The 24,598-nt window shown below is 53.1% G+C and overlaps 1 protein-coding gene across 11 annotated transcripts in view; it reads right to left on the bottom strand.

The window, feature by feature from the left end:
- The window catches only part of HMBOX1 (homeobox containing 1), a 66,822-nt gene that overhangs the window by 29,253 nt on the left and 12,971 nt on the right, over nt 1-24,598 (bottom strand). For 9 of the 11 annotated variants that reach the window (XM_038771292.1, XM_038771293.1, XM_038771294.1 and 6 more), the window contains exons 2-3: nt 8,013-8,097; nt 579-1,055 (exon numbers count right to left, since the gene is read on the bottom strand). In XM_038771292.1, coding sequence (XP_038627220.1) covers nt 579-1,055; nt 8,013-8,035 — 500 coding nt within the window. In that variant the 5' untranslated portion in view covers nt 8,036-8,097. Of the gene's footprint in view, nt 1-578; nt 1,056-8,012; nt 8,100-24,598 lie in introns of those variants that run through there. The other 2 variants (XM_038771290.1, XM_038771286.1) reach the window with 2 other exon arrangements.

The raw sequence follows: 24,598 nt of genomic DNA, 5'->3' as shown, positions 1-24,598 counted from the left end.
CCCGAGCCAGCGGCTCCGGTGGAGGGGCCAACTGATTTTGACCAACGAGAACTGGACCGAAGAAGGCCAGCTCCCTTAGGCTTTAGAGGGAAAAGCCCACCCAGCTAGTACCATTCATTCATTCATTCAATCATATTTATTGAGCGCTTACTGTGTGCAAAGACCCATACTAAGCGCTTGGGAGAGTACAATATAACAACAGACACATTCCTGCCCACAACGAGCTCTGTCTAGAGGAGGAGACAGACATTAATATAAATAAATAAGTAAATAAATAAATTGAAGATATATACTGTGCTGTGGGGATGGGAGGACCAATGAAGGGGCAAGTAAGAGAGGTGCAGAAGGGAGTGGGGGATGAGGAGAGGATGGCTTAATCAGGGAGGGCTTACCAGAAGCGCTCAGACAATACTGCCTGTGAATGGCTGGGGTGTTGGGGGGTGATTTTGCATTTCAAAAAAAAATTTTTTTATGGTATTCATTAAGCACCTACTATCAATCAAGGGCCAGAGAACCGGGGTGCCGACCGACCGACCCCGGGCCCCTCTCGGGAGCCCAGCAGGAAGCGCGCCACTGACCTCATCAACTCCTCCACCTTGTCGTCGACGTCCAGGTCCTCCTCGGACGCCTCGAAGCTGTAGGACCGCTGGCCCAGGCTGTTACCGTGGTAGCGGGGGGGTGATAACTTCCCGTTGGAGGCCACCAGGCACTCGGCCCCCTCCCGCCCGTTCTGGTTGGTGGTGCACGGCTGCGGGGATGTGTCGTAGCTGTTGCTGGGTGACGGGGACATGCCGGAGGGCCGGGTCTGCGTGGCGGCGGTGGCGGTGGAGGACGAGGCGGGCACGCCGCCGGCGCTGCTGGCGTAGGGGCCGCCCGCGTAGCCGGCCCGCCGCCCGAACTTGTCGCTGTGCTCCTGGTCCAGGCGGTCCAGGGTCTCCAAGGCGTGCAGGACCTCGGGCTTGGTCATGCCAGTGCGGCGCAGGCGCTGGAGCAGATCTATCTGCTCGATGGTGAAGCGGGGCTCATCTGTGTAGTGAGACATGGTTTCCAGCAGACTAAAGACAAAGTGACAAGTAAAACACTCCACTTCCACCGGTCGCGCCGGCCCCGCGCCCGCCGTGTCCGCCGCGCCCACCACTCTCTGGGGGCGCGTCCGGACCTCCTCCCCACCCATGCCCCCACCCCGGGTCTCCCCGCCTCCCCCAGACGATGGGAAACATTCCGGGCGGAAGAGACACCACGTCTTCTTGGAGTCGGACGTGGAACCCGTGAAGGAGGGCGCGGTGCCCTGATGGGCACTTCCCCTTTTCGGGTCCCCCGGGAATCAAAAGTTCCGGCACGAGAAGAACGCGGCGGCGTGCCTTTGCGGCTGATGCGAAAAATCCCTTTGGAGGGCAGAGCCCCGCCTCGTGGGAGAGGCGGCCCAGGAGCCCTGACGGAAGCCGCCCTTTGCCCAGCTCCACTGCCTGTGGCCACATGGCAACCACGAGCTGCAGTTCATCGGACTGGAGCCCGGTGGTTCCCAGATGTCAAGTGACGGGCCCACCCCACCGTCTTGGATCGAACGATTGGTCCCACCCTCCAGACATCGACACAGCCCTGGTAGAGGGTAAGAGGTCAGGAAGGGCATTGGGCCTGGTGGACTGGGCCCAGTCAACCTCAGCCTATCTTCCTCTGTTTTCGGTCGTGGCCTTTGCATTTACTAAGCACTGGCGGGGTGCGGAGCACCTTACTGAGTGCTACAAAAGAACGCAAGGGTGGGAACTGGATCCAGTCCCCGGCCCTCGAGGGCCCCCAATCCAAAGATGTAACACGGGTGGAGGGGTAAGGACAGAAATACTAAAACGACCTAAGAGCCATGACGGACACATTAAATAAAAAAGCAGCCGGCCACTGGGGCTCAAGCAGGTGGGCATCAGGCCCTTCGTGGCTCAGGGTGGCTGCTGCTGCTGCCGTGGCCACAGTCTTCCCGGGGTTCTGGGTCTTCTGAAGCCCCATCCTGCCCTGCCTTTCATCCGGCTCCTACTCCTTTTTATCCTCTTCTGGTCGGTCCGTTTTGGCTAACTGGCCAAAACGGCTGAACCCTACTCCTGCCCACCTACGCGCACGGCAGTGGGCTGGTAGCCCAGGCTGACAGGGCTCCTGAAGCCCAGAGACAGGCTAGGTGACCTCAACCATTTAACCAGCTTCACTTTGCACAGCAAGGCTGGCTGCCAGAGCACACAGACTGCCCTCGGCGGGCGGGGGAGGACTGCCCTCGGGGCAGAGGCCGGAGGACTTCCCTGAAGGCACTGGGTCATGAAGTGATTACAGAAAGAAACCCAGGTGGCCTCTAGAGTCCTGGGGACCGGAGCCATTTCCTTGGGAGTACAGGGACCTCCAAAAGGTCGGGTTTCCGCAGTCCGAACAGACGCAAGCTGTGAGTGGACAGAATCAAAGTCTCCAGAATCTCCTGGGAGGAGGCAGGGGAAACACGCAAGTCCTGTTCCCCAGATCTCAGCTTGCCAGGATTCAGAACCACCCTGGGGGCACATGCCCTCGCCTGACAGCCGTGGGGAACCCATGCCCATGCCTGACAGCCATGGGGAACCCATGCCCACAGAATGTGTTGATCAGGAGGAGGGGCAGGGGCCACCTGATGGATGGGCTGCCCAGAGGGGAGGACGAGACAGAAGACCACTGGGCCTTGAAGTTGGACACAGGGAGGACCAGCATCACGCGGCCTCGCCAAATGCCCAGGGTGTCGGCACGGCCGAGGTTGCCCATCAGTCCAATCCAGAGTGCCACGGCTTTGGCCGTCACCCGCCCGCAGCCGAGAGCCGTTCTGGGAAGTCCCCCAGGAAAAGTGGCCAAAGCGGGGGACTGAGGGGCGAAGGGAAGGCACCTGGGCCCAATCTCAGCCTCAACGTGGACTCTGAAAGCTTTGGATGAGACTAACAAAAGAAGCCTACCTGCTCTGGCCATTGTTGTTGTTGTTATTATTATTATTATTATGATATTTGTTAGGCACTGACTCTGTGCTAAGCACTGGGGTAGATTACAGATCAGGCACAAACCTACCCCACATAAGAGTAACAGTCCTGTGGGGGGAGAACCGGTACTGAATCCCGTTTACCAGATGAGGAATCTAAGGCACAGAGAAGTGAAGTGACTTGGCTGAAATCACACAGCACAGTCGCGATCAGAACCAGGTCTCCTAACTCCAAGGCCGGCGCTCTTTCCATGAGACCATGCGGCTTTTCACAGCAGTAACAAAAATAATCTATACTGTAAGCTCGTATGGGCTGGGAACATGCCTGCTAATTCTGTGATATTGTCCTCTCCCAAGCACTTAATACAGTGTTCTGCACATAGTAAGTGCTCATAAACACGACAGAATATAAGAATTCAGTCCCTCAAGACCATAAGCTCTTTGTGGACAAGGAACGGGTCTTCCGACTCTGCTATACTGTACTCTTCCCAGTGCTTGCCACAGTGCTCTGCACACAGTAAACACTCAATAAATAAGATTGACGGAATAATGGATATTCAGGAAAGTTTCCTAAGTTTTTGTTTGTGAGTTTACCCTAAACAAACCCTTGGACCTTCAAGTCTAAATCTCTTTTTGTTGCCCTCCTCTTTTCTCTATTCATGATTCCCTCCCAGAACTTCTTAGATTTCCAATTCCCAGCCACCTGCAGGCCTCTATGTCGGAAGATGTACAAACCCAACTGATAATCTGCACAGTCACATCCCTTTGAGGAGGAAAGACCCCACAGAATTTCACAATTAAAGTGAGTGCCTAAAGAACAGATTAGAACACAGCGGTTTCTTTAATTGGGGGGCTTGCAGTCAACTCATGCTTTGAAGCGCGCCAGCCTCGGTTATTATTATTACTACTGTATCGTTAACTGCTTACTATGTGCAAAGCACTGTGTTAGATACTAATTAATCAGGTGGACAAAGTCCCTGTCCTGCATAGCGCTCCCAAGCTAGGTAGGAGGGACTAGGGCTGAATACCCATTTTACAGATGAGGAAACTGAAGTTCAGACAAATCTAGTGATTTGCGCAAGTCACCCATCAAGCAAAGGCAGGGCTGGAATTAAAACCTCTGACTCCCAAGCCTGGGCTCTCCCCATTAATCCGTGTTGCTTCTTTAGATCCAAACACTTCCCCGGAAAGAGTCGCCTATTCTAACCTTCCCCAAACGAGAGCCCCCAGAATCAAAGACCCACTGCAACATCCAGCATGCTGCCTCCTGACATTCCTCCAGAGGTTGTCAAATTCCCACCTCCCTCCTGCTCCCCACCCCCTACCCCGTCCCTCGTCCCCCACCCCCAAGAGCCAAACGAAACAATCGTGAACATATTATAGGGAGGGTTTGAATTTTTAGGGTTTCCTCTTCCTTAACCCAATTCCTACCCACAAAATAGTTCTTTTGTTGGTTTTTCTTTTATAAATTAGGGATCAAGACCCCACTTTAAGTTCTTCCCCCATCCCTGCCTGGGTGGCTGGGTAGCTAGGTGCATGGGAAGAGGTGCAGAGGAAGGAAGACCCTTCCTTCCTCTCCCCCTCGTCCCCCTCTCCATACCCCCATCTTACCTCCTTCCCTTCCCCACAGCACCTGTATATATGTATATATGTTTGTACATATTTATTACTCCATTTATTTATTTATTTTACTTGTACATATCTATTCTATTTATTTTATTTTGTTAGTATGTTTGGTTTTGTTCTCTGTCTCCCCCGTTTAGATTGTGAGCCCACTGTTGGGTAGGGACTGTCTCTATATGTTGCCAATTTGTACTTCCCAAGCGCTTAGTACAGTGCTCTGCACACAGTAAGTGCTCAATAAATACGATTGATGATGATGATGATGGGTGCCGGCTGTGGCACAGCCTGCCAGTGAGGGCGGCACCGGTGGGTGGGCTTTGGAGTGGGAGACTGGAAAGGCCGGGCCCTGTCAAATCCGCCACCGTTCCCTGTTTCTGGGGGCCCTCCTTCCTCCCCGCTCCCCAGGGGAGGCTAGCTCCCGTCTAGGGTGAAGGGCCCTGTACTATTTGGAACTAAGTAACCCCGCCCCGGGGGCCAGGCCTGGCCAAGCGTGGGGGCCACCGGCTGCCGTGGGCGGGCCAGCGGGGACGTAGGGTGCCCGTTTCACCCACGGTTTCCCCGCAGAAGCCGGTGGGGAGAGATGAGGGACCCTTGCCGGCCCGGAGAGAAAGCTGTAGCTTGAGAAATGCTAAAAATTTACCGATAAGAACCCTGCTAATGACCACCAAATCCTAGGTGTTATCGCCTCCCACATGCCCAGACCCTAATCCACACCCTAACCAGAAGCCACTCCTCCGTAAGGCTTCATGCTTTTTTTATGCAGCCGATCCCTCGGCTTCAACTGTTTGTACCAGCAAAGCCTTAAAAAAGTGATTGTTAGTTTCTATTTTTATTAACTGGACGAAGGAGTTTCCCACACTGAGCGCTGCCCCACCCCACTCCCCGACTTGGCCATAGAGTAGAGGCAAAGAGGCACGTGACTTCTCCATGCGAGGGATTGCCCAAAGAGCACTGGACAGGGTGGGCGTGGGCGGGTCCGGCAGTGGGGGCCGGGGGTAGAAAGCCCCAAAGCTGAACTTGGCCTGCCTCGGGCTGGGTCCCCACAGTGGACAGAGCATGGGCCCGGGAGTCCGAAGGATCTGGGTTCTAATCCTGGCTCCGCTACCTGTCTTCTGTGTGACCTGGGCAATCACTGCACTTCTCCAGACCTCAGTTACCTCGCCTGTAAAATGGGGATTAACACTGCGAGCCCCACGTGAGACAGGGACTGTGTCTAACTTGATTAACCTGTATCTACCCCAGTGCTTAGTCCAGTGCTGGGCACACAGTAAGCGTTTAAAAAATACCATAATTATTATTATATTGTGAGCTCCTTGAAGGTGGGAAATTGTGCCTCCTTGCTTAGTTGGATGCCCCAGCTGTGTAGCACGGAGCTCTGAACATCCATCCCCATCTTACCTCCTTCCCTTCCCCACAGCACCTGTATATATGTATATATGTTTGTACATATTTGTTACTCTATTTATTTATTTACTTTACTTGTACATATCTATTCTATTTATTTTATTTTGTTAGTATGTTTGGTTTGGTTCTCTGTCTCCCCCTCTTAGACTGTGAGCCCACTGTTGGGTAGGGACCGTCTCTCTATGTTGCCAACTTGTACTTCCCAAGCGCTTAGTACAGTGCTCTGCACACAGTAAGCGCTCAATAAATACTATTGTTGATGATGATGATGATGAACATAGCAGATGCCCAGCAGGCATCTGGCACAGTGCTCTGCAGACAGTGGACGCTCGGCACAGCGCCCCATCCAAGCTGGTGCCCAGGACTGAGTGATCCAGCACTTAGTGCAGTATCTGGCACATGGTAAGCACGTAAAAAATACCTTTATTATTATTATTATTATCTGGGGGCTGCCAGGCCAAGGAAGGCCACAGCACATGCCCAACATCTGCCTTAGGGATGGCTGTTACTAAAGGGCCAGGACTCCTTGGGGGCCACCAGACCCTTTCCAGCCTTGCCTGGCCCCAGCCTGCTCACCTGCGTTATTTCAGCGGCCTGTAACTGTGCATAACTCCTCAGCCACTATTTTGTGCTGGTTCCCAGGTCCGGGCCCCACGAGCAGAGAGCATGGAACGCATCTTCCTCTCAAAGCTCCATGAAGGAAGCCTTCCCTTGTCTTAGCCCGGAAAAGAACTCGCTCTCCCCGCTCCCGCTCTCCCCGCTTTCTGCCAAGTTGCACTAGGGGACCCTGAGTTTCAAGATTTCGTGAAAACCCTCCATTTCCCCTGCACCACAGAACATCTGAGGCGAGGCGGGAATAGAAGATTCCAAGCTCCAGGGGTTGGGGGAAGCCGGAGAGTCAGCTGATCACATTTACTGAGCACTTACTGTGTGCACAGCACTGTACTAAGCGCTTGGGAGAGTACAATGTAACAATAAACAGACCAGAGAGGCCCAGCGGGCGGTCCAGGAACCAAGTCCCATCTGATGACCCTGCCTCGCCCCCAGGCCTCAGCAGAGCGCAGGGCACAGGGTGAGCACTTTAATCGATACCATCACCATTATTAGTTTCAGAGGAGTGGAAAGAAAGGGAGAGCATCCTGCCTCTCCCAGTCTCGCCATCGAGGCCTGGGAGAAGGCGCCGTTTACCGAGCGGTCTGCCATCCAGCCGGTCTCGGGGTCCCGCCCTGCTCCGGAAAGGATGGAGGCTGGCCCCATGGGCCATCGCTCCAGGCCAACGGAACATGAGGCGATGCCGACGCATGAAGGGAACATGCATTAAGGCCCCAGAGGGGCGCTTGATGAGATCCATTTCCCTCGCTAATTTCTCAAATTCCCGGAAGACCTGCGTTCCGGACCTGACTTAATACACGTGGCGGTTCCAGGGCGGCGGATCCATGATGAAAACGTAACAACCTCGCTGACACCTCACCTGCTTCTGGTCCGCCCTCCCGCCCCAGCCTATGGGTAAACACCGCACTGTCCTGGCACCCACCCCAGGGGCAACGGTAGAGGGGGAACAGGGCGGGTCACGGTGGACGAAGGGAGCTATATGGAACTTATTCCTCATCCTCTACAATAAACTCCCCAGGGTCCCCACAGAAATGGATCAAGTGGCGTTGGCCAGAAGACAGAGATGGGAAGACACCTGGAGGCGCGGGGGGAAAAGAGGGTCTGCGACTCTCCCCGTGGGCACAAAGGAGGCCACTGGAGACCCCTCAAATCAGCCCCAAGCCCCCCTGCAGCCAGCAGACCTTACCCCCCTACTACCTTAAGCATCAATTCACCTTGTGTGTCGATTCAAGTTCAAGGACGGTGGCCTCCCACGCTGAGCCCTGACCCCGGCTCAAGACTCAAGAGAGCCAAATGCCGATTTCAGCCTCAACCACGCTTCCCTGCCCCCCCACCAGCATCGCCCGCCCGCCCGGCCCCCCAAAAAGCCAGAGAAAGTTCTGAGTGATTGATAGGTACTTACAGCACTGGAAAGGAGCTGAGCATACTTTACATGGGGAGGGGAAAGTCAGAAAGATTCTTGCACAGCGTCAGCTTGCTTTACCATTCTGCAAGGCAGAGACAGAAAACGGAGAAAGAATTACCAGCTGATCAGGAGAGAGGGAAGAAAACTTTCATCACGTCACACAGAGACCACAGCAGCGTCACCCCCGTTCGGTGCAGCACGAGGGGTGGGACTTGGCCTTTCATCTCCCGGGCTGGGATGCGCCAGGACCCCAAGAGTACAGAGACTGTCCTGTCAGTCAGTTGCATTTATTGAGCACTGTGTGCAGAGCACTGTACTAAGCACTTGGGAGAGTACAACAGAACAATAAACAGACTCATTCCCTGCCCACGACGGCCTCACAGTCTACAAGGGGAGTCACAGTCACAGTCCAAGCGAGGGAGCAGGGGATTTCATCTGGACATGGGCCTTGAGAAGCCACTCCGCTGGGGACAGTAAGCCTGATTTCTTCTGCGAGAAAAAGGCCCCGGGTATCCCTGGCCTGATTAAAGACTAAGATCTGGTGTGATGATGATGATGATGATGGCATTTGTTAAGCGCTTACTATATGCAAAGCACTGTTTTAAGCGCTGGGGAGGTTACAAGGGGATCAGGTGGTCCCACGGGGGGCAAAGAGAGAGCGGGGGGGGGCATCGGAGTGAGGACGGTGAGCCGGGGGCACGGGAGAATACGGTGAGGATGATGATGATGGCATTTGTTAAGCGCTTACTATATGCAAAGCACTGTTCTAAGCGCTGGGGAGGTTACAAGGGGATCAGGTTGTCCCACGGGGGGCTCCCAGTTTTCATCCCCATTTTCCAGAGGAGGGAACTGAGGCCCAGGGAAGAGACTTGCCCAAAGTCACCCAGCTGGCAGTGGTGTGGCCCCGGAGGGGTGAGGATAGCGTCCACGAAAAAGGGGACGGGTGGGGCACTGAATCAGTCTTATCAGTTGGTCCGCCTTGATCCAAGACGTCGAGTCAAAGCCACGGTCCCTGGGGACGGAGAGCACTATGCAGCGCGTGGCCATTCAACTTCAACATTCCCCCGCTGACGCCCCCCATCCTGCATCGCTCCTCTTCCCACCCGCCTTCTTCATCCCTCCCAAGCTCATAGCCTGATTGGCCCTCGCTCTCACCTTTCCCGCACCACACTTCCCCTGACCTGGAACTCCCTCCCTCCCCAAGGTTGGCAGACCGCAGCGCTCAGCACATTCAAAGCCCTCCTGCCACCCCACCTCCTCTCCAAGTCTTCCGTCAGGAGCTCCTAGCCCCCCAAGCTGCCCACTACTCCCTGCAACCTCCACCCACCTCAGCCCCTTTCCCAGTCAACGATTTACTTTGATTACAGCTAAACGGGAAGCTCGCAGAGGGGAGGGAATAGGCCTTCCAACTCTACTGTACTCTCCCATTAATCAATCAATCAATCATATTCACTAAGAGCTTACTATGTGTCGAGCACTGTACTAAGTGCTTGGGAGAGTTCAATATAATAGTATTAGTAGATACGTTCCCTGCCCATAGCAAGCTTACAGTCTAGAGGGGCAGACAGTCATTAATATGAAGATGATATGAATGAATAAATAAATAATGAATACTATATAATGTGAAGATATGTACACAAATGCAGTAGGATTGGAGGTGGTTTCGGCACCCAGTACCACTCTCCTCGCCCAGAAGGCTCTCCATAAATTCTACCGATTAGTATAGCAGAATTATTAAATGGGTGGCCCCCGGACACAGAGGAGATGTGTGCCCTGATCCAACCAACTTCACTGTCTGGTCCTTTCCTGAGCACTTAGTATATACAGTGCTCTCTGCCCAGAATAAGCGCTCAATAAGTACTATTGTTTGACTGACTGATCCAACACTGCAACAGCGAAAGCACTGGATTCTCCTCTCTTGAGGAGGTCAGTCAGCTTGGAACTCCCCCAGCCCGCAGCTTTTCTTAAAAGAAGCAATGTGGCCTAGTGGATAGAGCACGGGCCTGGGAATCAGAAAAGACTGGTTCTAATCCCGGCTCCGTCACTTCTCCGCTGGGTGACCTTGGGCAAGTCGCTTGACTTCTCTGTGTCTCAGTTACCTCATCTGGAAAATGGGATTAAGACTGTGAGCCCCTTGTGGCTCAAGGACAATGTCCAATCTGATTACCTTGTATCTACACTAAAGCTTAGAACAGTGTCTGGCATATAGTAAGAGCTATATATATATATATATATACAGTAAGAGCTAAAAAAAGGGTAGGGGGGCAAGCAGGCTTTTAAGCCCAAGACCGACGGAGGAGTTGGCAGCTGCGACAAGCAGGTCCTAGCCCACCAGAAGCTCACCAAATCGATTTTGAAAGGGACAACGAAAACCCTTCCTTTTTTTGTTGCTGTTTAAGGACACCTGCACCTTTTGGGGATGGGGGATAGGGGACTCATCATTTGCTATCACCGCCCAGTCCGGAGGGGCCTTGGGAACTAGTATTTCTGGCCTTCCCACTGTCACGTGGCCGGAGCAGTGGCCAACACCGCTTGGATTCCGACTTCTCTGGTATTCCCACAGTTCCCCTACGACGTTCCGCTCATTAGCCGAGATCCCCCCCACGAGCCGTATTGGGCTGGTCCTGGACGATGAAGGCAGGGGAGGGCAGAATGGTCTGGAGGGGGCCGGGGGAGCGTTCCTGAAGGTGAGCTTCCTCAGGCTCCTGGACAGACCCGACTGGCCCGGGGCCCAGGCCCTCCGGGTGGCCCACACCTGATCCCGGCGAGATTGAAGGGGTTACGAATCCAGCAGACAACCGGGGCCCGCCTCCCCCCGATTCTGGGGGACCTGGGGAACCCGAAGAGGGGAAGAGAGCAGGGGTCCTGAGGAAGAACATCCCCAAAGCCCTTGGCCAGGGATTGGGAAGTGGGGGCTGGGGGGACATGGGAGGCTGAAGATTAGACACCGGACAGAACGCAGAAACCAGGTGACCGGTCCCCGACCCTCTCATCCCGCTGTTGGCTGGAGGCGTTTGGGTTGAGAGGAGGGAGAAGTGACCACAAGCAAGGCTTTTTCTCGGGGCGTACCCCCGATCAGCGGTGAGGAGGGGCCCAGATGGAAAGGTTGGGGGTGGGGGGGCGGCTCTCAGAAGGAGGCCCGGGGCTCTGCTGGGAACCGGCCCTTGGAGACGTGGGTAGCCACTCTCCAGGGCTGAACCGCACGGCTGCTCGAAAATGCGACTTTCTCAGCCAGCGAGAGCAATGAGATCATGTTCTTGATGAAATGCCAGGTGGGTGGGTTTTTTTTTTCTTTCAATCAACCAAAGCTGTTAGAGTTAAATAAAACAAAAACAAAAAAAAAAAAAAATGAGGAGAGTGAAGGCAGAAAGCAGGGAGGGGAGAATGAGAGAGAAGGAGGTGGGAGGTGGGGAGAGAAGAGAGCCAAGGCCAGGGAGAAGGAAGACTTTGGAGACAAAGGTGATTGCCTGCCACTGCGGGGGGCTGCTTTCAGTGCCCCTAATGATCATAATTACAGTACTGATTAATTACAGCATTGATTAAGTGCTTACTACGTGCCAGTCCCTGGGCTAAGCGCTGGGGTAGATACCAGATACCAGGGCGAGGGAGGCCTGCCCCAAGTCGAGCCGCCTAATCGGGCTCTTAGTGCTCCCCAGTACCAGCGTTCACTCGGGCACACCGTCCCGGCAGGCTCTTAGTACGCCCCGATACCGGTGTTGGCACGGGTACGCTGTCCCACCATCACCTCTAGTTTCCCCTCCTTCTAGTCTCCCCACAGCAGCTAGGTCAGATGCCAATTACAAAAACAGAATTAAAAAAGGTGACCACGGCTCAGGCGAGGGAGGTGGATGCAGGCGCCTTGGCCCAAAGCAAGCGGGATGGGTCGTGGCGGGGATGCCAACTGCCACTGACTCCTGCTCATCGCTGCCCTCAAACACCTCCCTCAGAGTAGTCTGAGCAGGACGCGTGACTGTCCATTAAATACTTGCGCTGTTTGTTCAGTGATTATTAGGTGTCAAGCACTGTTCTAAGCGCTGGTGTAGATACAAGTTCATCTGGTCGGATGCAGTCCTCGTCCCACATGAGGCTCACAGTCCAACTTGGAAGGAGGCGGACCGAACCCCCATTTTACAGATGCGGTAGCTGAGGCGCAGTGACCAGTTAAGTCATCCTCTCCCCTGGAGCGCAGATGTCCCCGCTGGTGTCACTGGTCCGGGTATGGGCAGATTAGCCCCTCTGGCCTCAACTGAGAGGGGCAAGTTGGATGTCTGAACCGCATCTACCTGACTCATTTCCAAGATTGCCCTCTCTCCTTCCACAGAGAGCCCACCTGTGCGGGAAATGCGTCTGTTAGATTCTTATACTGTACTCTCCCAAGCGCTCAATAAGTAATGATTGAATGACCGTCTCCCTGGGCTCCAAGGGTGGAATGGGGGCCCCCGGCCTTGGCCAGCCTGGGAGAAGCAAATCCTGCACACGCCGGACCAGCTGGTCCTCTTATTTTTCATGGCATTTGTTAAGTGCTTACTATGTGCTGGGCACTGTATGAAGCGCCGGGATAGATACAAAGTGACCATGTTGGACACAGACCATGACCCACAAGGGGCTCACGGTCTTAATCCTCATTTTCCAGATGAGGAAACTGAGGTACAGAGAGGGTGAGCGACTTGCCCAAGCTCACACAGCAAGAAGTGGTGGAGCCAGGACTAGAACCCAGTTCCTTCTGTACTAGTCCATGCTGCTTCTCCTGCCCACTACTGGGGCAGGCACCAGATACTATACCCAGGCTGGGGGGTAAGCAATAAGTAATTCTATTAACACTAGAAGTAGCATGGCATAGTAGATAGAGCACAGGCCTGGGAGTAAGAAGGTCATGGGCTGAAGCTAATCCCACCTCCACCACTTATCTGTTGTGTGGCCTTGGGCAAGTCACTTCACTTCTCTGTGCCTCAGTTACCTCATCTGGAAAATGGAGATTGAGAAAGTGAGCCCCACCTGAGACAGTGAGTGTGACAACTCGATTTGCCTGTACCCACACTAGCGCTTAGTACAGTGCCTGGCGCACGGTAAGCGCTTAACAAATACCACAACTATTAATTTAATATCTGCAGCTTTGATGCATACAAAACTCTAAATTAAACACCACAAGACTTTTAGAGCCTGAGCCCAGAGGCAGGAGACTGGGGCTCTGAGGGCTATTTAGGGGCACAGGTTGTATCTGAATGGTTTCATTTGGCTTTCTCCCCCGGTGCCCACCACACGGCGGGCACTCGATCAATATCCTCACCAGTCGACCAATCTGGTAACTACCCAACGCGGAGCTCTGATCGCCGGGGGAGGGGGCCGATCTCCTGAACAAAGAAAGGCAAGCGACCCATCCAGGTGACGGCTCCCACTGTTTTCCCAGCTAGAAAATGGGGGGAAAGGGATACGGTCGCCTTGCTTTGCTGGCAGTCACAAAAATGCCAGTCAAGTGTTCTGGGGGCCGGAGGGGAGGGGGGCTGTAGAGAGCTTTGGATGATATATGAGACATCCAGCCTCTGGCTCGGCTTTGCCACTGGCTGTGATTTCCAGATCCGGTCACCCCTGGGTCCCGCCAAGCCTCCAAAGGTGAAATGATGTGCCCCAAACGACTCCGCACCGCATTAATGTTGTACTTGAGGAAATGCTGAGAAGCAGCGTAGCCTAGAGGATAGAGCATGGGACTGGGAGTCAAAAGGACCTGGGTTCTAATCCCGGCTTCACCATTTGTATGCTTGTGACCTAGGACAAGTCGCTTCATTTATCTGTGCCTCAGTTCCCTCGTCTGTAAAATGGGGATTAAGACGGGAGCCCCATGTGGAACAGGGACTGTGACCAACTTAATTTGCTTGTATCTACCCCAGCGCTTAGTACAGTGCCTGGCACGTAGTAAGTGCTTAACAGATACAACTACTACGATTATTATTTGGCATCCTACCGATATTTATTTATTTTACCTGTACATATCTATTCTATTTATTTTATTTTGTTGTATGTTTGGTTTTGTTCTCTGTCTCCCCCTTTTAGACTGTGAGCCCACTGTTGGGTAGGGACTGTCTCTATATGTTGCCAACTTGTACTTCCCAAGCGCTTAGTACAGTGCTCTGCACACAGTAAGCGCTCAATAAATACGACTGATTGATTGACTGACAGGCCACTTTCCGCAGGGCCAATGAGATCCCACAAAGAGACAATGCTAGAGTCACCACGACATCAACAACAAGACTGCCAAAGGTATGGGGAACATCTGTCTCGGATTTCCTTTGATCCGCCGTCGTTCTGGTCAGTTCTACTGAAGCCCTGACCCCTTGCTCCAGTTGCAAGTTCGCCATTTCCATCTGCCCCGTCTCTCCTATTGGATCGTAAGCTCCTTGGGGGCAGGGACCATACCTCCTGTCAAGGGGTCTTCATGTAGGAGGCCTCGGCCAATGCAAACTGACACGTTCGTGAGGATGGACGTAAAAGGCTGTCGGTTACATAACAGTTAATGGTCCGGGCCGCTACTGAATTGAGTCGAACGAAACATTTCTCGGTCCCGTGAAGCCACAGGACGCTCAGCACAGAACTGGCCATCAAATCTACCTCATCGGGGTAACGGAAGAGGTAGCTGATGGAAGTCATGGGTAGGAAGAGAGCGGGAGACAGAGAGGAGGGCGGGCAGAAGGAAGGGATCCTCTGGTACTTGGATGGCTATAGAAGCTGATGGATCAACTGATTGATTGACTGGATAGGGACAAGCAAGACGGGATCCCCTCCGTGCCCCTTCGGGAAAGGAAATGCTTGAATCGCCATCCCCAGCCCTAATCTGGATTTGGATTCGTACAGCAAAACCTGGCATTTGGTCACCTGATCCTGACCGCGAGGACCAGGCAACCAGAAAACGGTATTTATGGAGCACTACTCTGTACAGAATGCTGCACTGGGTGCTTGGGTGAGTCCGATATGGTGTCTTTGCCCTCGGGGCCAAAACAAAAACCCAAGCAATCCCTGGGGACAGAAAACGGTTCCTCTGCCCTGCCTCTAAGGGGGCTCGGCGACGACTTCCCAGTGGTTGCCCATCCACCTCTGCGTAATAACGATGGTACTTGCTAAGCACTCACTATGTGCCAAGCACTGTTGTAAGTGCTGGGGTAGATACAAGTCAATCAGGCTGGACACAACCCCTGTCCCACAAGGGGGTCAAAGTCGAAGTAAGAGGGAGCACGGGTACAGAACCCCCATTTTGCAGATGTCTAAACAGGAGGGAACACAGGTACTGAATCCCCATTTTGCAGAGGAGGGAACTGAAGCACCTAGAAGTGAAGTGACTCATCCAAGGTCATATAGCAGGCAAGTGGAGGAGACAGGATTAGAACCCAGAACCCAGGTCCCCAACTCCCAGACCCATGCTGCTTCCCTAACAGAAAGTCCTCACCGTAGGCTTTACGGCATTCAATGAGCTCTCCCCGTCCTACCTCGCCTCACTGATTTCCTACTGCAACCCAGCCCGCACACTTTGCTCCACTAACTCCGGCCTACTCAATGTACCTCGTTTTGGTGACCCCGGTCGTTTCGGGTCGCCTCCGGTGGTGCTCCGGGCCCGAGGTGCCCTGCCACCTCCTAGAAAAGGGGCGGGAGAGGTCATCGCTGGTGAGCGGGTGAGATCAACGTGTGGCGAGTTGGTTGGCGTTAGTGGGGCGAAGTGAGTGTGCTGGGTTGTAGTAGAAAATCAGCGAGGTGAGGTAGGAGGGGGCAAGGTGATTGAGCACTTTAAAGACAATGGTAAAGAGTTTCTGTTTATATATGTATATATGTTTGTACATATTTATTACTCTATTTATTTATTTATTTTATTTGTACATATCTATTCTATTTATTTTATTTTGTTAGTATGTTTGGTTTTGTTCTCTGTCTCCCTGTTTTAGACTGTGAGCCCACTGTCGGGTAGGGACTGTCTCTATATGTTGCCAATTTGTGCTTCCCATGCGCTTAGTACAGTGCTCTGCACATAGTAAGCGCTCAATAAATACGATTGATTGATTGATTGATTGATTGTTTGAGGTGGAGGTGGATGGCAACCACTGGAGGTTCTTCAGTGGGAAGGTGTGGGCTGAATGGTTTTTAATAATAATTCTGGCATTTGTTAAGCGCTTACTATGTGCCAGGCACTGTACGATGCACTGGGGTGGACACACTCCCTGTCCCGCATGGGGCTCACGCTCTTAATCCCCATTTTACAGATGAGGTAACTGAGGTCCAGAGAAGTGAAATGACTTCCCCAAGGCCACCCAGCAGACAAGTGGCATAGCCGGGATTAGAACCCACGACCTTCTGACTCCCGGGCCTGGGCTCTAGCCCCTACGCCATGCTGCTCCGCATGAAAATGCAGGAAAATGATCCGGGCACAGAATGAAGTATGGATTGGAGTGGGGAGAGATAGGAGGCAGGGAGGTCAGTGAGGAGGCTGATTCAGTAGTCGAGGTGGGATATAAGTGGATGGAGAGGAAAGGGCGGATTTTAGTCAGCCAGTCAATCAGATTTATTGAGCACTTCCTGTGTGCAGAGCACTTTACTAAGCACTTGGGAGAGTACAATACAACAGATACATTCCCCGTCCACAACGAGCTCACATTCTAGAGATGTTGTGAAGTTAGAGCTGACAGGATTTGGTAATGGACTGAATACACGGCTTGAAGGAGAGAGTTGAGTGGAGGGTGATGGGCTTGTGAGAAAGGGATGATAGTGGCGTTGCCTTCGGTGATGGGAAAGTTGGAGGAGGACAAGGTTTGGCCGGGAAGACGAGGGGTTCTGCTTTGGACAATCTAGTTGGGGAGACAGACGCTAAGATAAGTTTCAGAAAAAAGGAAGAAGGAAATGAGGTTCTTCACAGGAGTTAGTGCCGAAGCAATAGGGCATGTAAAATATGTACATAAGTGCTACAGGAGGCTGAGAATACTTAAGTGATTAGGTTGCACGGAAGTGCTGAAGTAGCGGCTGGGGGGCCAAGGGGGGGATATAACCTGGGGAGAGTGGAAATTAATCGGGGAAGGCCTCCTGGAGATGTAGGGACTTCCTGGCTAATGGGGGTTAGAGGCAGGGCAAGGAGGGGAAGGGCTGGGTGGCTGAGCAGAAGAGACCAGGATGAAGCATGGTGCGTAGGTCGGATGGAGAGGAATGAAGGGTGTGAGCTAGGGTGGAGTGAGAGAAGAGACTGGACAAGTACGAGAGAGACAGATGACGAAATGCCTCTGAGCAGATGTCCTCTGTCTCCTCTGAGGATTGTACACTCCTCCTCTCTTATGGCCACGGAATGTGACTACCAATTCTAGTACTGTACTCTCTCTCCCAAGCATTTATCACAGTGCTCTGCACACAGAAAGTGCTCAAAAAATGCCAATGACTGGTGCATTCTCTGCCAACCCCGCCGCTCCCCTAACTGCCTTTTTCTCCTTTGTTCCCTTCCAAGTTCTTTGGTCAGGCCTCCACCCCACAGTCTCCTTGGCTGTCCCTCTTCTCCCCAGGCTACGCTTTTCAGCCTTCTCTGCCTCCTGACCCTCACCCCATTTTAACCCCCTCACCTTCACTGCTATTACTGCTAGTTCTACTTATGGGTGCACTGCAACTTGATAACGATAATAACGACAACGTTAATGGTGGTGGTTTTCGTTAAGCCTTTATTATGTCCCAAGCACTGTACTAAGCGCTGGGGTAAGCAGACTAGAAGCGATCGTATATGGTTCCCATCCCATATGACGCTCGCGGTCTAAGAAGTCTGGGAAGCAGCATGACCTAGTGGCTAGAGCGCGGGTCTAGGAGTCAGACGATCATGGGTTCGAATCCTGACTCCGCCACTTGTCTGCTGTGTGACCTTGGTCAAGTCACTTCACTTCTCTGGTCCTCAGTTACCTCATCTGCAAAATGGGGATTGAGACTGTGAGCCCCAAATGGGACAGGGACTGTATCCAACCCGATTTACTTGTATCCACCCCAGCGCTTAATACAGTGCCTGGCACATAATATGCGCTTAACAAAAACCATTATTATTATTATTATTGAGGACAGGGCTCTCCACCAATTCAAAGAGGCTAAGTTGAGCTGATCGGCATCCACTAATGCAAATCGCTGGTGGACTACAGAAGTAAGCATGATTTCCAGTTAGTGCTATAGATATGCTCCAGAAATTAACACTAAGTACTCCATTAAATCAGCTTCTTCCTGCTTTTGCAGAATCTCTTGGTGGAATTACTACCAGGGCCTGTCTCCCCGGTAGCCATCGTAACAACATCCTTTAGAGATCAGATGTCGGAGCTCCGCAGAACCCTTAGAAACACGGGGGGCGGGGGGAAGTGACCCGTTGAAAATATACATTTGGGGGCTGGGGCCCGGTCCGTCACTCCCCAACCTCGGTGAAGGTTCTGCCATTTTGCCTGCTCCCTGCATCGGAAGAGCAGATGGAAAGGCTCTGCCTTTTTAATATACATTTTGTTTACAAGTGACATTGTCAAGGGTAACAGGCTCCCAATCTCCATAATCTAGAGGAAAATACTTTAAATCCTTAATATCCTCCCTAATGACAAAATGACTCCAATCTTCCAATTGAAGCCGCTCCAGGGCGGGGGGAAGGGAGGAGGGGAGGGGCCTGGCGACTGTCGGCCCCCACCCAACGGGGCCGGTGCCCAACCCACTACGCCGTTATGCCAGGATGCAGGGTGGTCTTGTCGGGCCCCGCAACCTATTCACCTTCAAGAGACGCTGCCCGGTCCACGGCTCAAATTGTTTTTCTTGATAAACAAAGCAGCCCCTAATCAACAGGCTGGGGGGGGGTGGGGGGGGGAGTGAGAAGAGATGTAGGACAGCACCCTGTGAGGTGCCCTGGGAAGGGGAGGAGGATGGGCAAATCCATGTAACCAAGGAGGGCCACTTGGCTTTCTGCCACGGGTCTGCCCCATAGCCCTTTTGTGTCAAGCCTGCCCACCGCAGTTGAAATCAATCCATCAGTGGCATTCTACTGGGTGCAGAGTACTGTGCTAAGTGCTTGGGGGAGTACAACATGGCTCAATGTGGGAGAGTACAACGGAGAAGCAGTGTGGCTCAATGGAAAGAGCACGGGCTTTGCAGTCAGAGGTCATGGGGTTCAAATCCTGGCTCCGCCAACGGTCAGCTGTGTGACTTTGGGCAAGTCACTTCACTTCTCTGTGCCTCAGTTACCTCATCTGTAAAATGGGGATTAAGACTGTGAGCCCCCCGTGGGACAACCTGATCACCTTGTAACCCCCCCAGTGCTTAGAACAGTGCCTTGCACATAGTAAGCGCTTAATAAATGTCATCATTATTATTATTAGAACAGTGCTTTGCACATAGTAAGTGCTTAATAAATGCCATTATTATTATTATTACTACAACACAACAGAGTCGGTACTTAGGTTCCCTGCCTACTAGGCGCACCCGTGGGCATGCGTGTCAGGCAAGGGCAAAAAGCTCCCTGCCCTTAAGGGGGTGTGGGAATCATATAGGGGGAGACCGACAGAAATTACATAATGACTGACCGATAATGAAAGAACTGATGGGAACCGGGAGAGAACCATTTCTGAAGGAATGCTTCAGAGGGGGAAAGGTCCGGATGGCCAGCTGCACATGTGGATGATTCCAGGAGGAAACGGTGGCCATGGGAAAACGGAGACCCAGCTTAAGAGAGGCCGCTGGGCTACCAGGGCAAAGAAAGGAATGACACTGGGCCACCTGAGATGTTCAAATTTTGGCCTAGTGGCTATCTTTTTATACAACACAAAACCCTTTTAGGGAAGGGAGGGGTCTATCTTCCAGTTCTGAAATTAATCAGAAAACCCTATTGGGCCCAACATTCTTCAACGTGCTTCAATATTCCATTCTTTTATTTGTGCACTCAACTGGATGGCCAGTTCCTTATTTTGAATCCCCTGTCTGTAAATATTTTTATGCCTATCTCCCGCTTGAGGGTGGAAGCTCCTTGTAGGCAGGGGGACACGTGTTTCTGTTGTACTTTTGGCCAAATGCTTAGTATAGCACACGAGATCGTTCAGTAAATGCCCTCAGTGCCGCTACTTCTTCTCGAGCCTCATCTCTCCCCCATCCCCTCCGCGCGTCCTGGATCTCCTAAGATCGAAATGTCCAGCGCAACCGGGAGACCCCTCCCCGAATGCCCCACCCCCGAACCACGGAGAGAGCCGGACGGTGGGGTGGGAGGGGGAGACCTGTGAGCAGAGGCCAGCGCCAGTCAGTCCCGACACCCATCGGACGTGATCTTCCCTACGACTCTTCGTTCCTCCGTCGAGAGACGTGGCCAAAACGCAGAGCGGCAACCCTGAGTCGATACCGTTAAATTTCCGTCATTTCGGCTCGTTCACCTTGCGGCTTTTTACGGCCCATTTGGCTATTAATCCTCCTCCGCTCCAAGAGGATGAGTTCATCTCTGTTGGCCGTTTCCAGTAAGAGGAGCCGGCCGGTGAGGAGCGGCGCTCTGGGAGTGGAGCGGGGCGTGTGCCCGACAGAGATGTCGAAGGAGAAACGCGACGGGAGAGAGGGCGGCCCGGCCCAGGATGCCTGGCAGCGTCCCTCACATCTGCACGAGGTGGGGGGGACTCAATATCCGCTACCCTCCTACTCACACTGTGAGCCTCAAGCAGGACCCGGGGGACTATGTCTGAGCTGACTCTCTTGCATCTACCCTGGAACTTAGTGCGGTGCTTGGCTCATAGTAAGCGCCTAAAAAATAATAATAATAATAATAATAACGATGGCATTTATTAAGCACTTACTATGTGCAAAGCAGTGTTCTAAGCGCTGGGGGAGATACAAGGCGATCAGATTGTCCCATGGGGGGCTCACGGTCTTCACCCCCATTTTACAAATGGGGGAACTGAGGCCCAGAGAAGTTAAGTGACTTGCCCAAAGTCACACGGCTGACAAGTGGTGGAGCCGGGATTTGAACCCATTGAGCCACGCTTTTTCTCAAAGTACTGCATGTACTATTATAATAATAATGATGATGGTATTTGTTAAGCGCTTCTTATGTGTCAAGCACTGTTCTAAGCGCTGGGGTAGATACAAGGCAATCAGGTTGCCCCACGTGGGGCTCACAGTCTTAATCCCCATTTTACAGATGAGGTAACTGAGGCACAGAGAAGTTAAGTGACTTGCCCAAAGTCACACGGCTGAGAAGTGACGGAGCCGGGATTAGAACCCACGTCCTCTGATTCCCAAGCCCGTGCTCTTGCAACTAAGCCATACTGCTCCTCTGCTTGGAATTATCATTCCAACCGGTCCCTGCCCAGAGATCCCGTCTGGACTCGATGGGATCCAGCCATTGTTGGGGGAGCGAGCTGAGAATTCGGGGGGGGCTAATGGAATGTGATTCTGGCCACATGGGTAGCAGTGCTAAAAGAAGCTGCCCACGCCACACCACAAGAACGCCCAAATCATGAAATCTGGGTTTTGCGGCAGAAATAGAGAGAGACGGCGTCTGTCTCGCTCTCTCTCCTCTCTCGGCAGGTGCAGAAAAATGGGCCACGGCAATGGAACATTTCCAGCATTTAATGAGTGCCCACTAAAGGCAGAGCACTGGGCTGGACACTGGGGGACACGCTGAAATAGTTAAGGGACATGACCCTTGCCTTCAGGGAGCTCAGACTACTGGTAAATCCACACAGCTATAAATCACGCAGCGGATGAGAGGCTAAAGAGCGAAAGGGATGAAACATTATGGATCAGAGCCAGGGCCAGGTGGAATGGTCCGAGCGGTCAATCCAGAGCAGCTTGGTGTGAGAGAGGAGTCTTTTTTTTTTTTTTTTTTGAGCTGGGGTTTGGAGACCCGGAGGGTGGGCGGTGTTCTGGGCCCGGGGAATAGCTCAGAGGGGACAGTGTGCAGGATAAAAGGGACAGAGGCCCAGAAACTTAGATTAGGCATTGGGGAGTGTACAAAGTCAGAGATGACCCTCCCTGCCCTCGAGGAGTGTTCATTCTAAATGGGGAAGACAGGTGGCCATAAACTGTCCCCTCACCGTGGGAGGAGGTAGGAAGATAGAATGGGCTACAGCAAAGATATGGAAAAAATAAGGGACACATCAACAAAGAGCTTAAGAGGTGGTGTATGTACCTACACTGGTGCCGGGTGGGGCGGGGGGGGGGGGGGCCCTGTTGTGAGGGGACATGGCCGGAGCGTGAAAGGTAAGCGGGGAAGTCTTCCTGGAGGAGGAGGAAGAGGCTGCAGGGGAAGGATTCTTGCTGCTTGTTGGTGGGGGCCGAGGGAACAAACGGGAAGTGCCGGGGCTGAGGAAGTAGCTTCAGGATGAGGGGACACACCGAAGGTGGGAGCAGGGGGGAGTCGTCCCGGAGGACCCCAACATTTCAACACGGTCACCACAGCAGGGTAGCCGAGGGATGACGGCAGGCCGGAGGAGGGGAGGACGCAGACTCGCTGACCGCGCCTCCACCCACCTGTCTTCAAAGACGCGTACAGGTGGCTCACCTGTGGCCAGGGGTGGCGTTTGCGACTTGCCCGCCCAAAAAACTGACCTTGATTCCCCGCCACGTGTCAACGGGACGGGGCCGGCTCGACGTGTGCCGGGAACCGACAATACGCAGACTGTTGCTCGGTGGTGGCACCGGTTCCACCTTGGCTGCACAAGCCCAAAAGCCGGGGGCCTCCCTTGCAGGCCGGAACAAGGGGCGTTTGCTTCTCTTTTGACGCGACCTATGAACTTTGACTGCTACTGGGTTCCATAGTCTGGCTGGGTGCATGCGAGTGTCCACATATGCACACGTGTGCCGGCAGCAGTAAGTCTCCCTCCGAGTGGAAGCTCCCAGAGGTGAAGCGCACGTTTCGGCCAACAGTCAGAATCCCTAAGCATTGGCCGGGGAGCCCTGCCCGGGCCGGGGCCCCACGGGAGAGTCAATGACCATCGGCCGGCCGGGGGCAGGGACCTCCGGGGGGCCCCGGGCCTGGCCCCTCCCCTCCGATCGGGTGAATTCTCTTTTTAGGGATCATAAGGCCTGGGGAGCCCACTGTTGGGTAGGGACTGTCTCTATATGTTGCCAATTTGTACTTCCCAAGTGCTTAGTACAGTGCTCTGCACATAGTAAGCGCTCAATACGATCGATGATGATGATGATGATGAGACCACTCCCACAAATATCATCCCACGGGTGGGAGGCTCTCCCATTCAGTCGACAGTGCCCCTGCTGGAATCTGGGCCAGATTCAATCAATCCATCAACGGTATTTACTGAGTGCTCCTTATGTGCAGAGCGCTGTACTAAGCGCTTGGGAAAGTATAACAGATTTAGCAGACACATTCTCTGCCCACAACGAGCTTAGAGTCTTCACCCTCAGCTTTTGGGGGGCAGCGAGGCGGACCCCAGGGTTCTGCCTTCCCATCCAAACCATCCACGGTCTCCGGATACCCCGCCTTGAGCCTTTCCTCCCCTGCCAGCCAAATCCTCCCGAGCCCCGAAACTTTCCTCCCGGGGGCCGACTTCAAGCCATTTTCATCCTTTGTGGCACGTCGCTGGTTTTAGGGGGAAGGGGCGGAGACTGGGGGCATTTTACCAGGACCGGCCTGCTCGAGAACCGCTGCAGTTTGGCTGATTTTGTATTCTTTGAGACTTCTCCGTGACGATGTCCTCCTTAAGATGATATTAGTGCACTCTGAGGCCTAATTGCATCAGCCCTGCTTCCAATAAATCAAGGAGATGGTCGGGCTGGACACCGTTGGCATACTCAGTGCTGTCTGCCCTCTTGAAAATGAAGTTCAAGGTAGCGCTTCCGAAACACGCAAGCACAATTACCTGGGATCGCTTCTAGTTCCGTCGCTGACTGTGTCTCAAACGATTTGTTTTGGGTTCGTTTCTTTCAAAATGTCGGGTGTGGTCTGAGGAGCTTCCGCTTCAAGGGGAAGACACATTTTTTTCCCTTTGATCCTAAGCCAGCATTTGCTAGTTTACCCCCACTCACAGGGTAAATCACAGTTCTGTTGGCTGAATTCCCCCTTTCTCAGTAATTTCTTTCTTCATCATCATCACCCTCCTCATCCCCACCATCTGCCGCATGCACAGTACCAAGCACTCGGGAGCACGCACTAAAAAGTAGAAAATCAATCAACGGAATTGATTGAGTGCCGATTTCGGGGCGAGCGCTGTACAAGATGCGACAAGAGGCAGGGTGGTCTAGTGCAATGTGCATGGGTTTGGGAGTGAGAGGACCTGGGTTCTAATCCCAACTCTGCCACAGTGCTCTGCACACAGTAAGCGCTCAATAAATACGATTGAATGAATGACCTGGATACTCTAGTAGGAACAAGACAGAGTGTTGTCTAGTGGATAGCGCACAGGCTTGGGATTCAGAAGGACATAGGTTCTAATCTAGACTCTGCCACTTGTCTGCTGTGTGACTTTACTTCTCTGGGCCTCCATCAGTAAAAACTGGGATTGAGACTGAAAGCCTCACATGGGACATGGACAGTGTCCAAATGGATTAACTTTGTATCTACCCCAATGTTTAGAACAGTGCCTGGCGCAGAGTAAGTGCTTAGCACATACCACAAAAACAGA

The sequence above is a fragment of the Tachyglossus aculeatus genome, chromosome X2, assembly GCF_015852505.1.
Source record: "Tachyglossus aculeatus isolate mTacAcu1 chromosome X2, mTacAcu1.pri, whole genome shotgun sequence".
Lineage (NCBI taxonomy): Eukaryota > Metazoa > Chordata > Mammalia > Monotremata > Tachyglossidae > Tachyglossus > Tachyglossus aculeatus.
The sequence above is the reverse complement of the archived record's forward strand: the minus strand, read 5'-3'. Positions and strand labels throughout refer to the sequence as shown.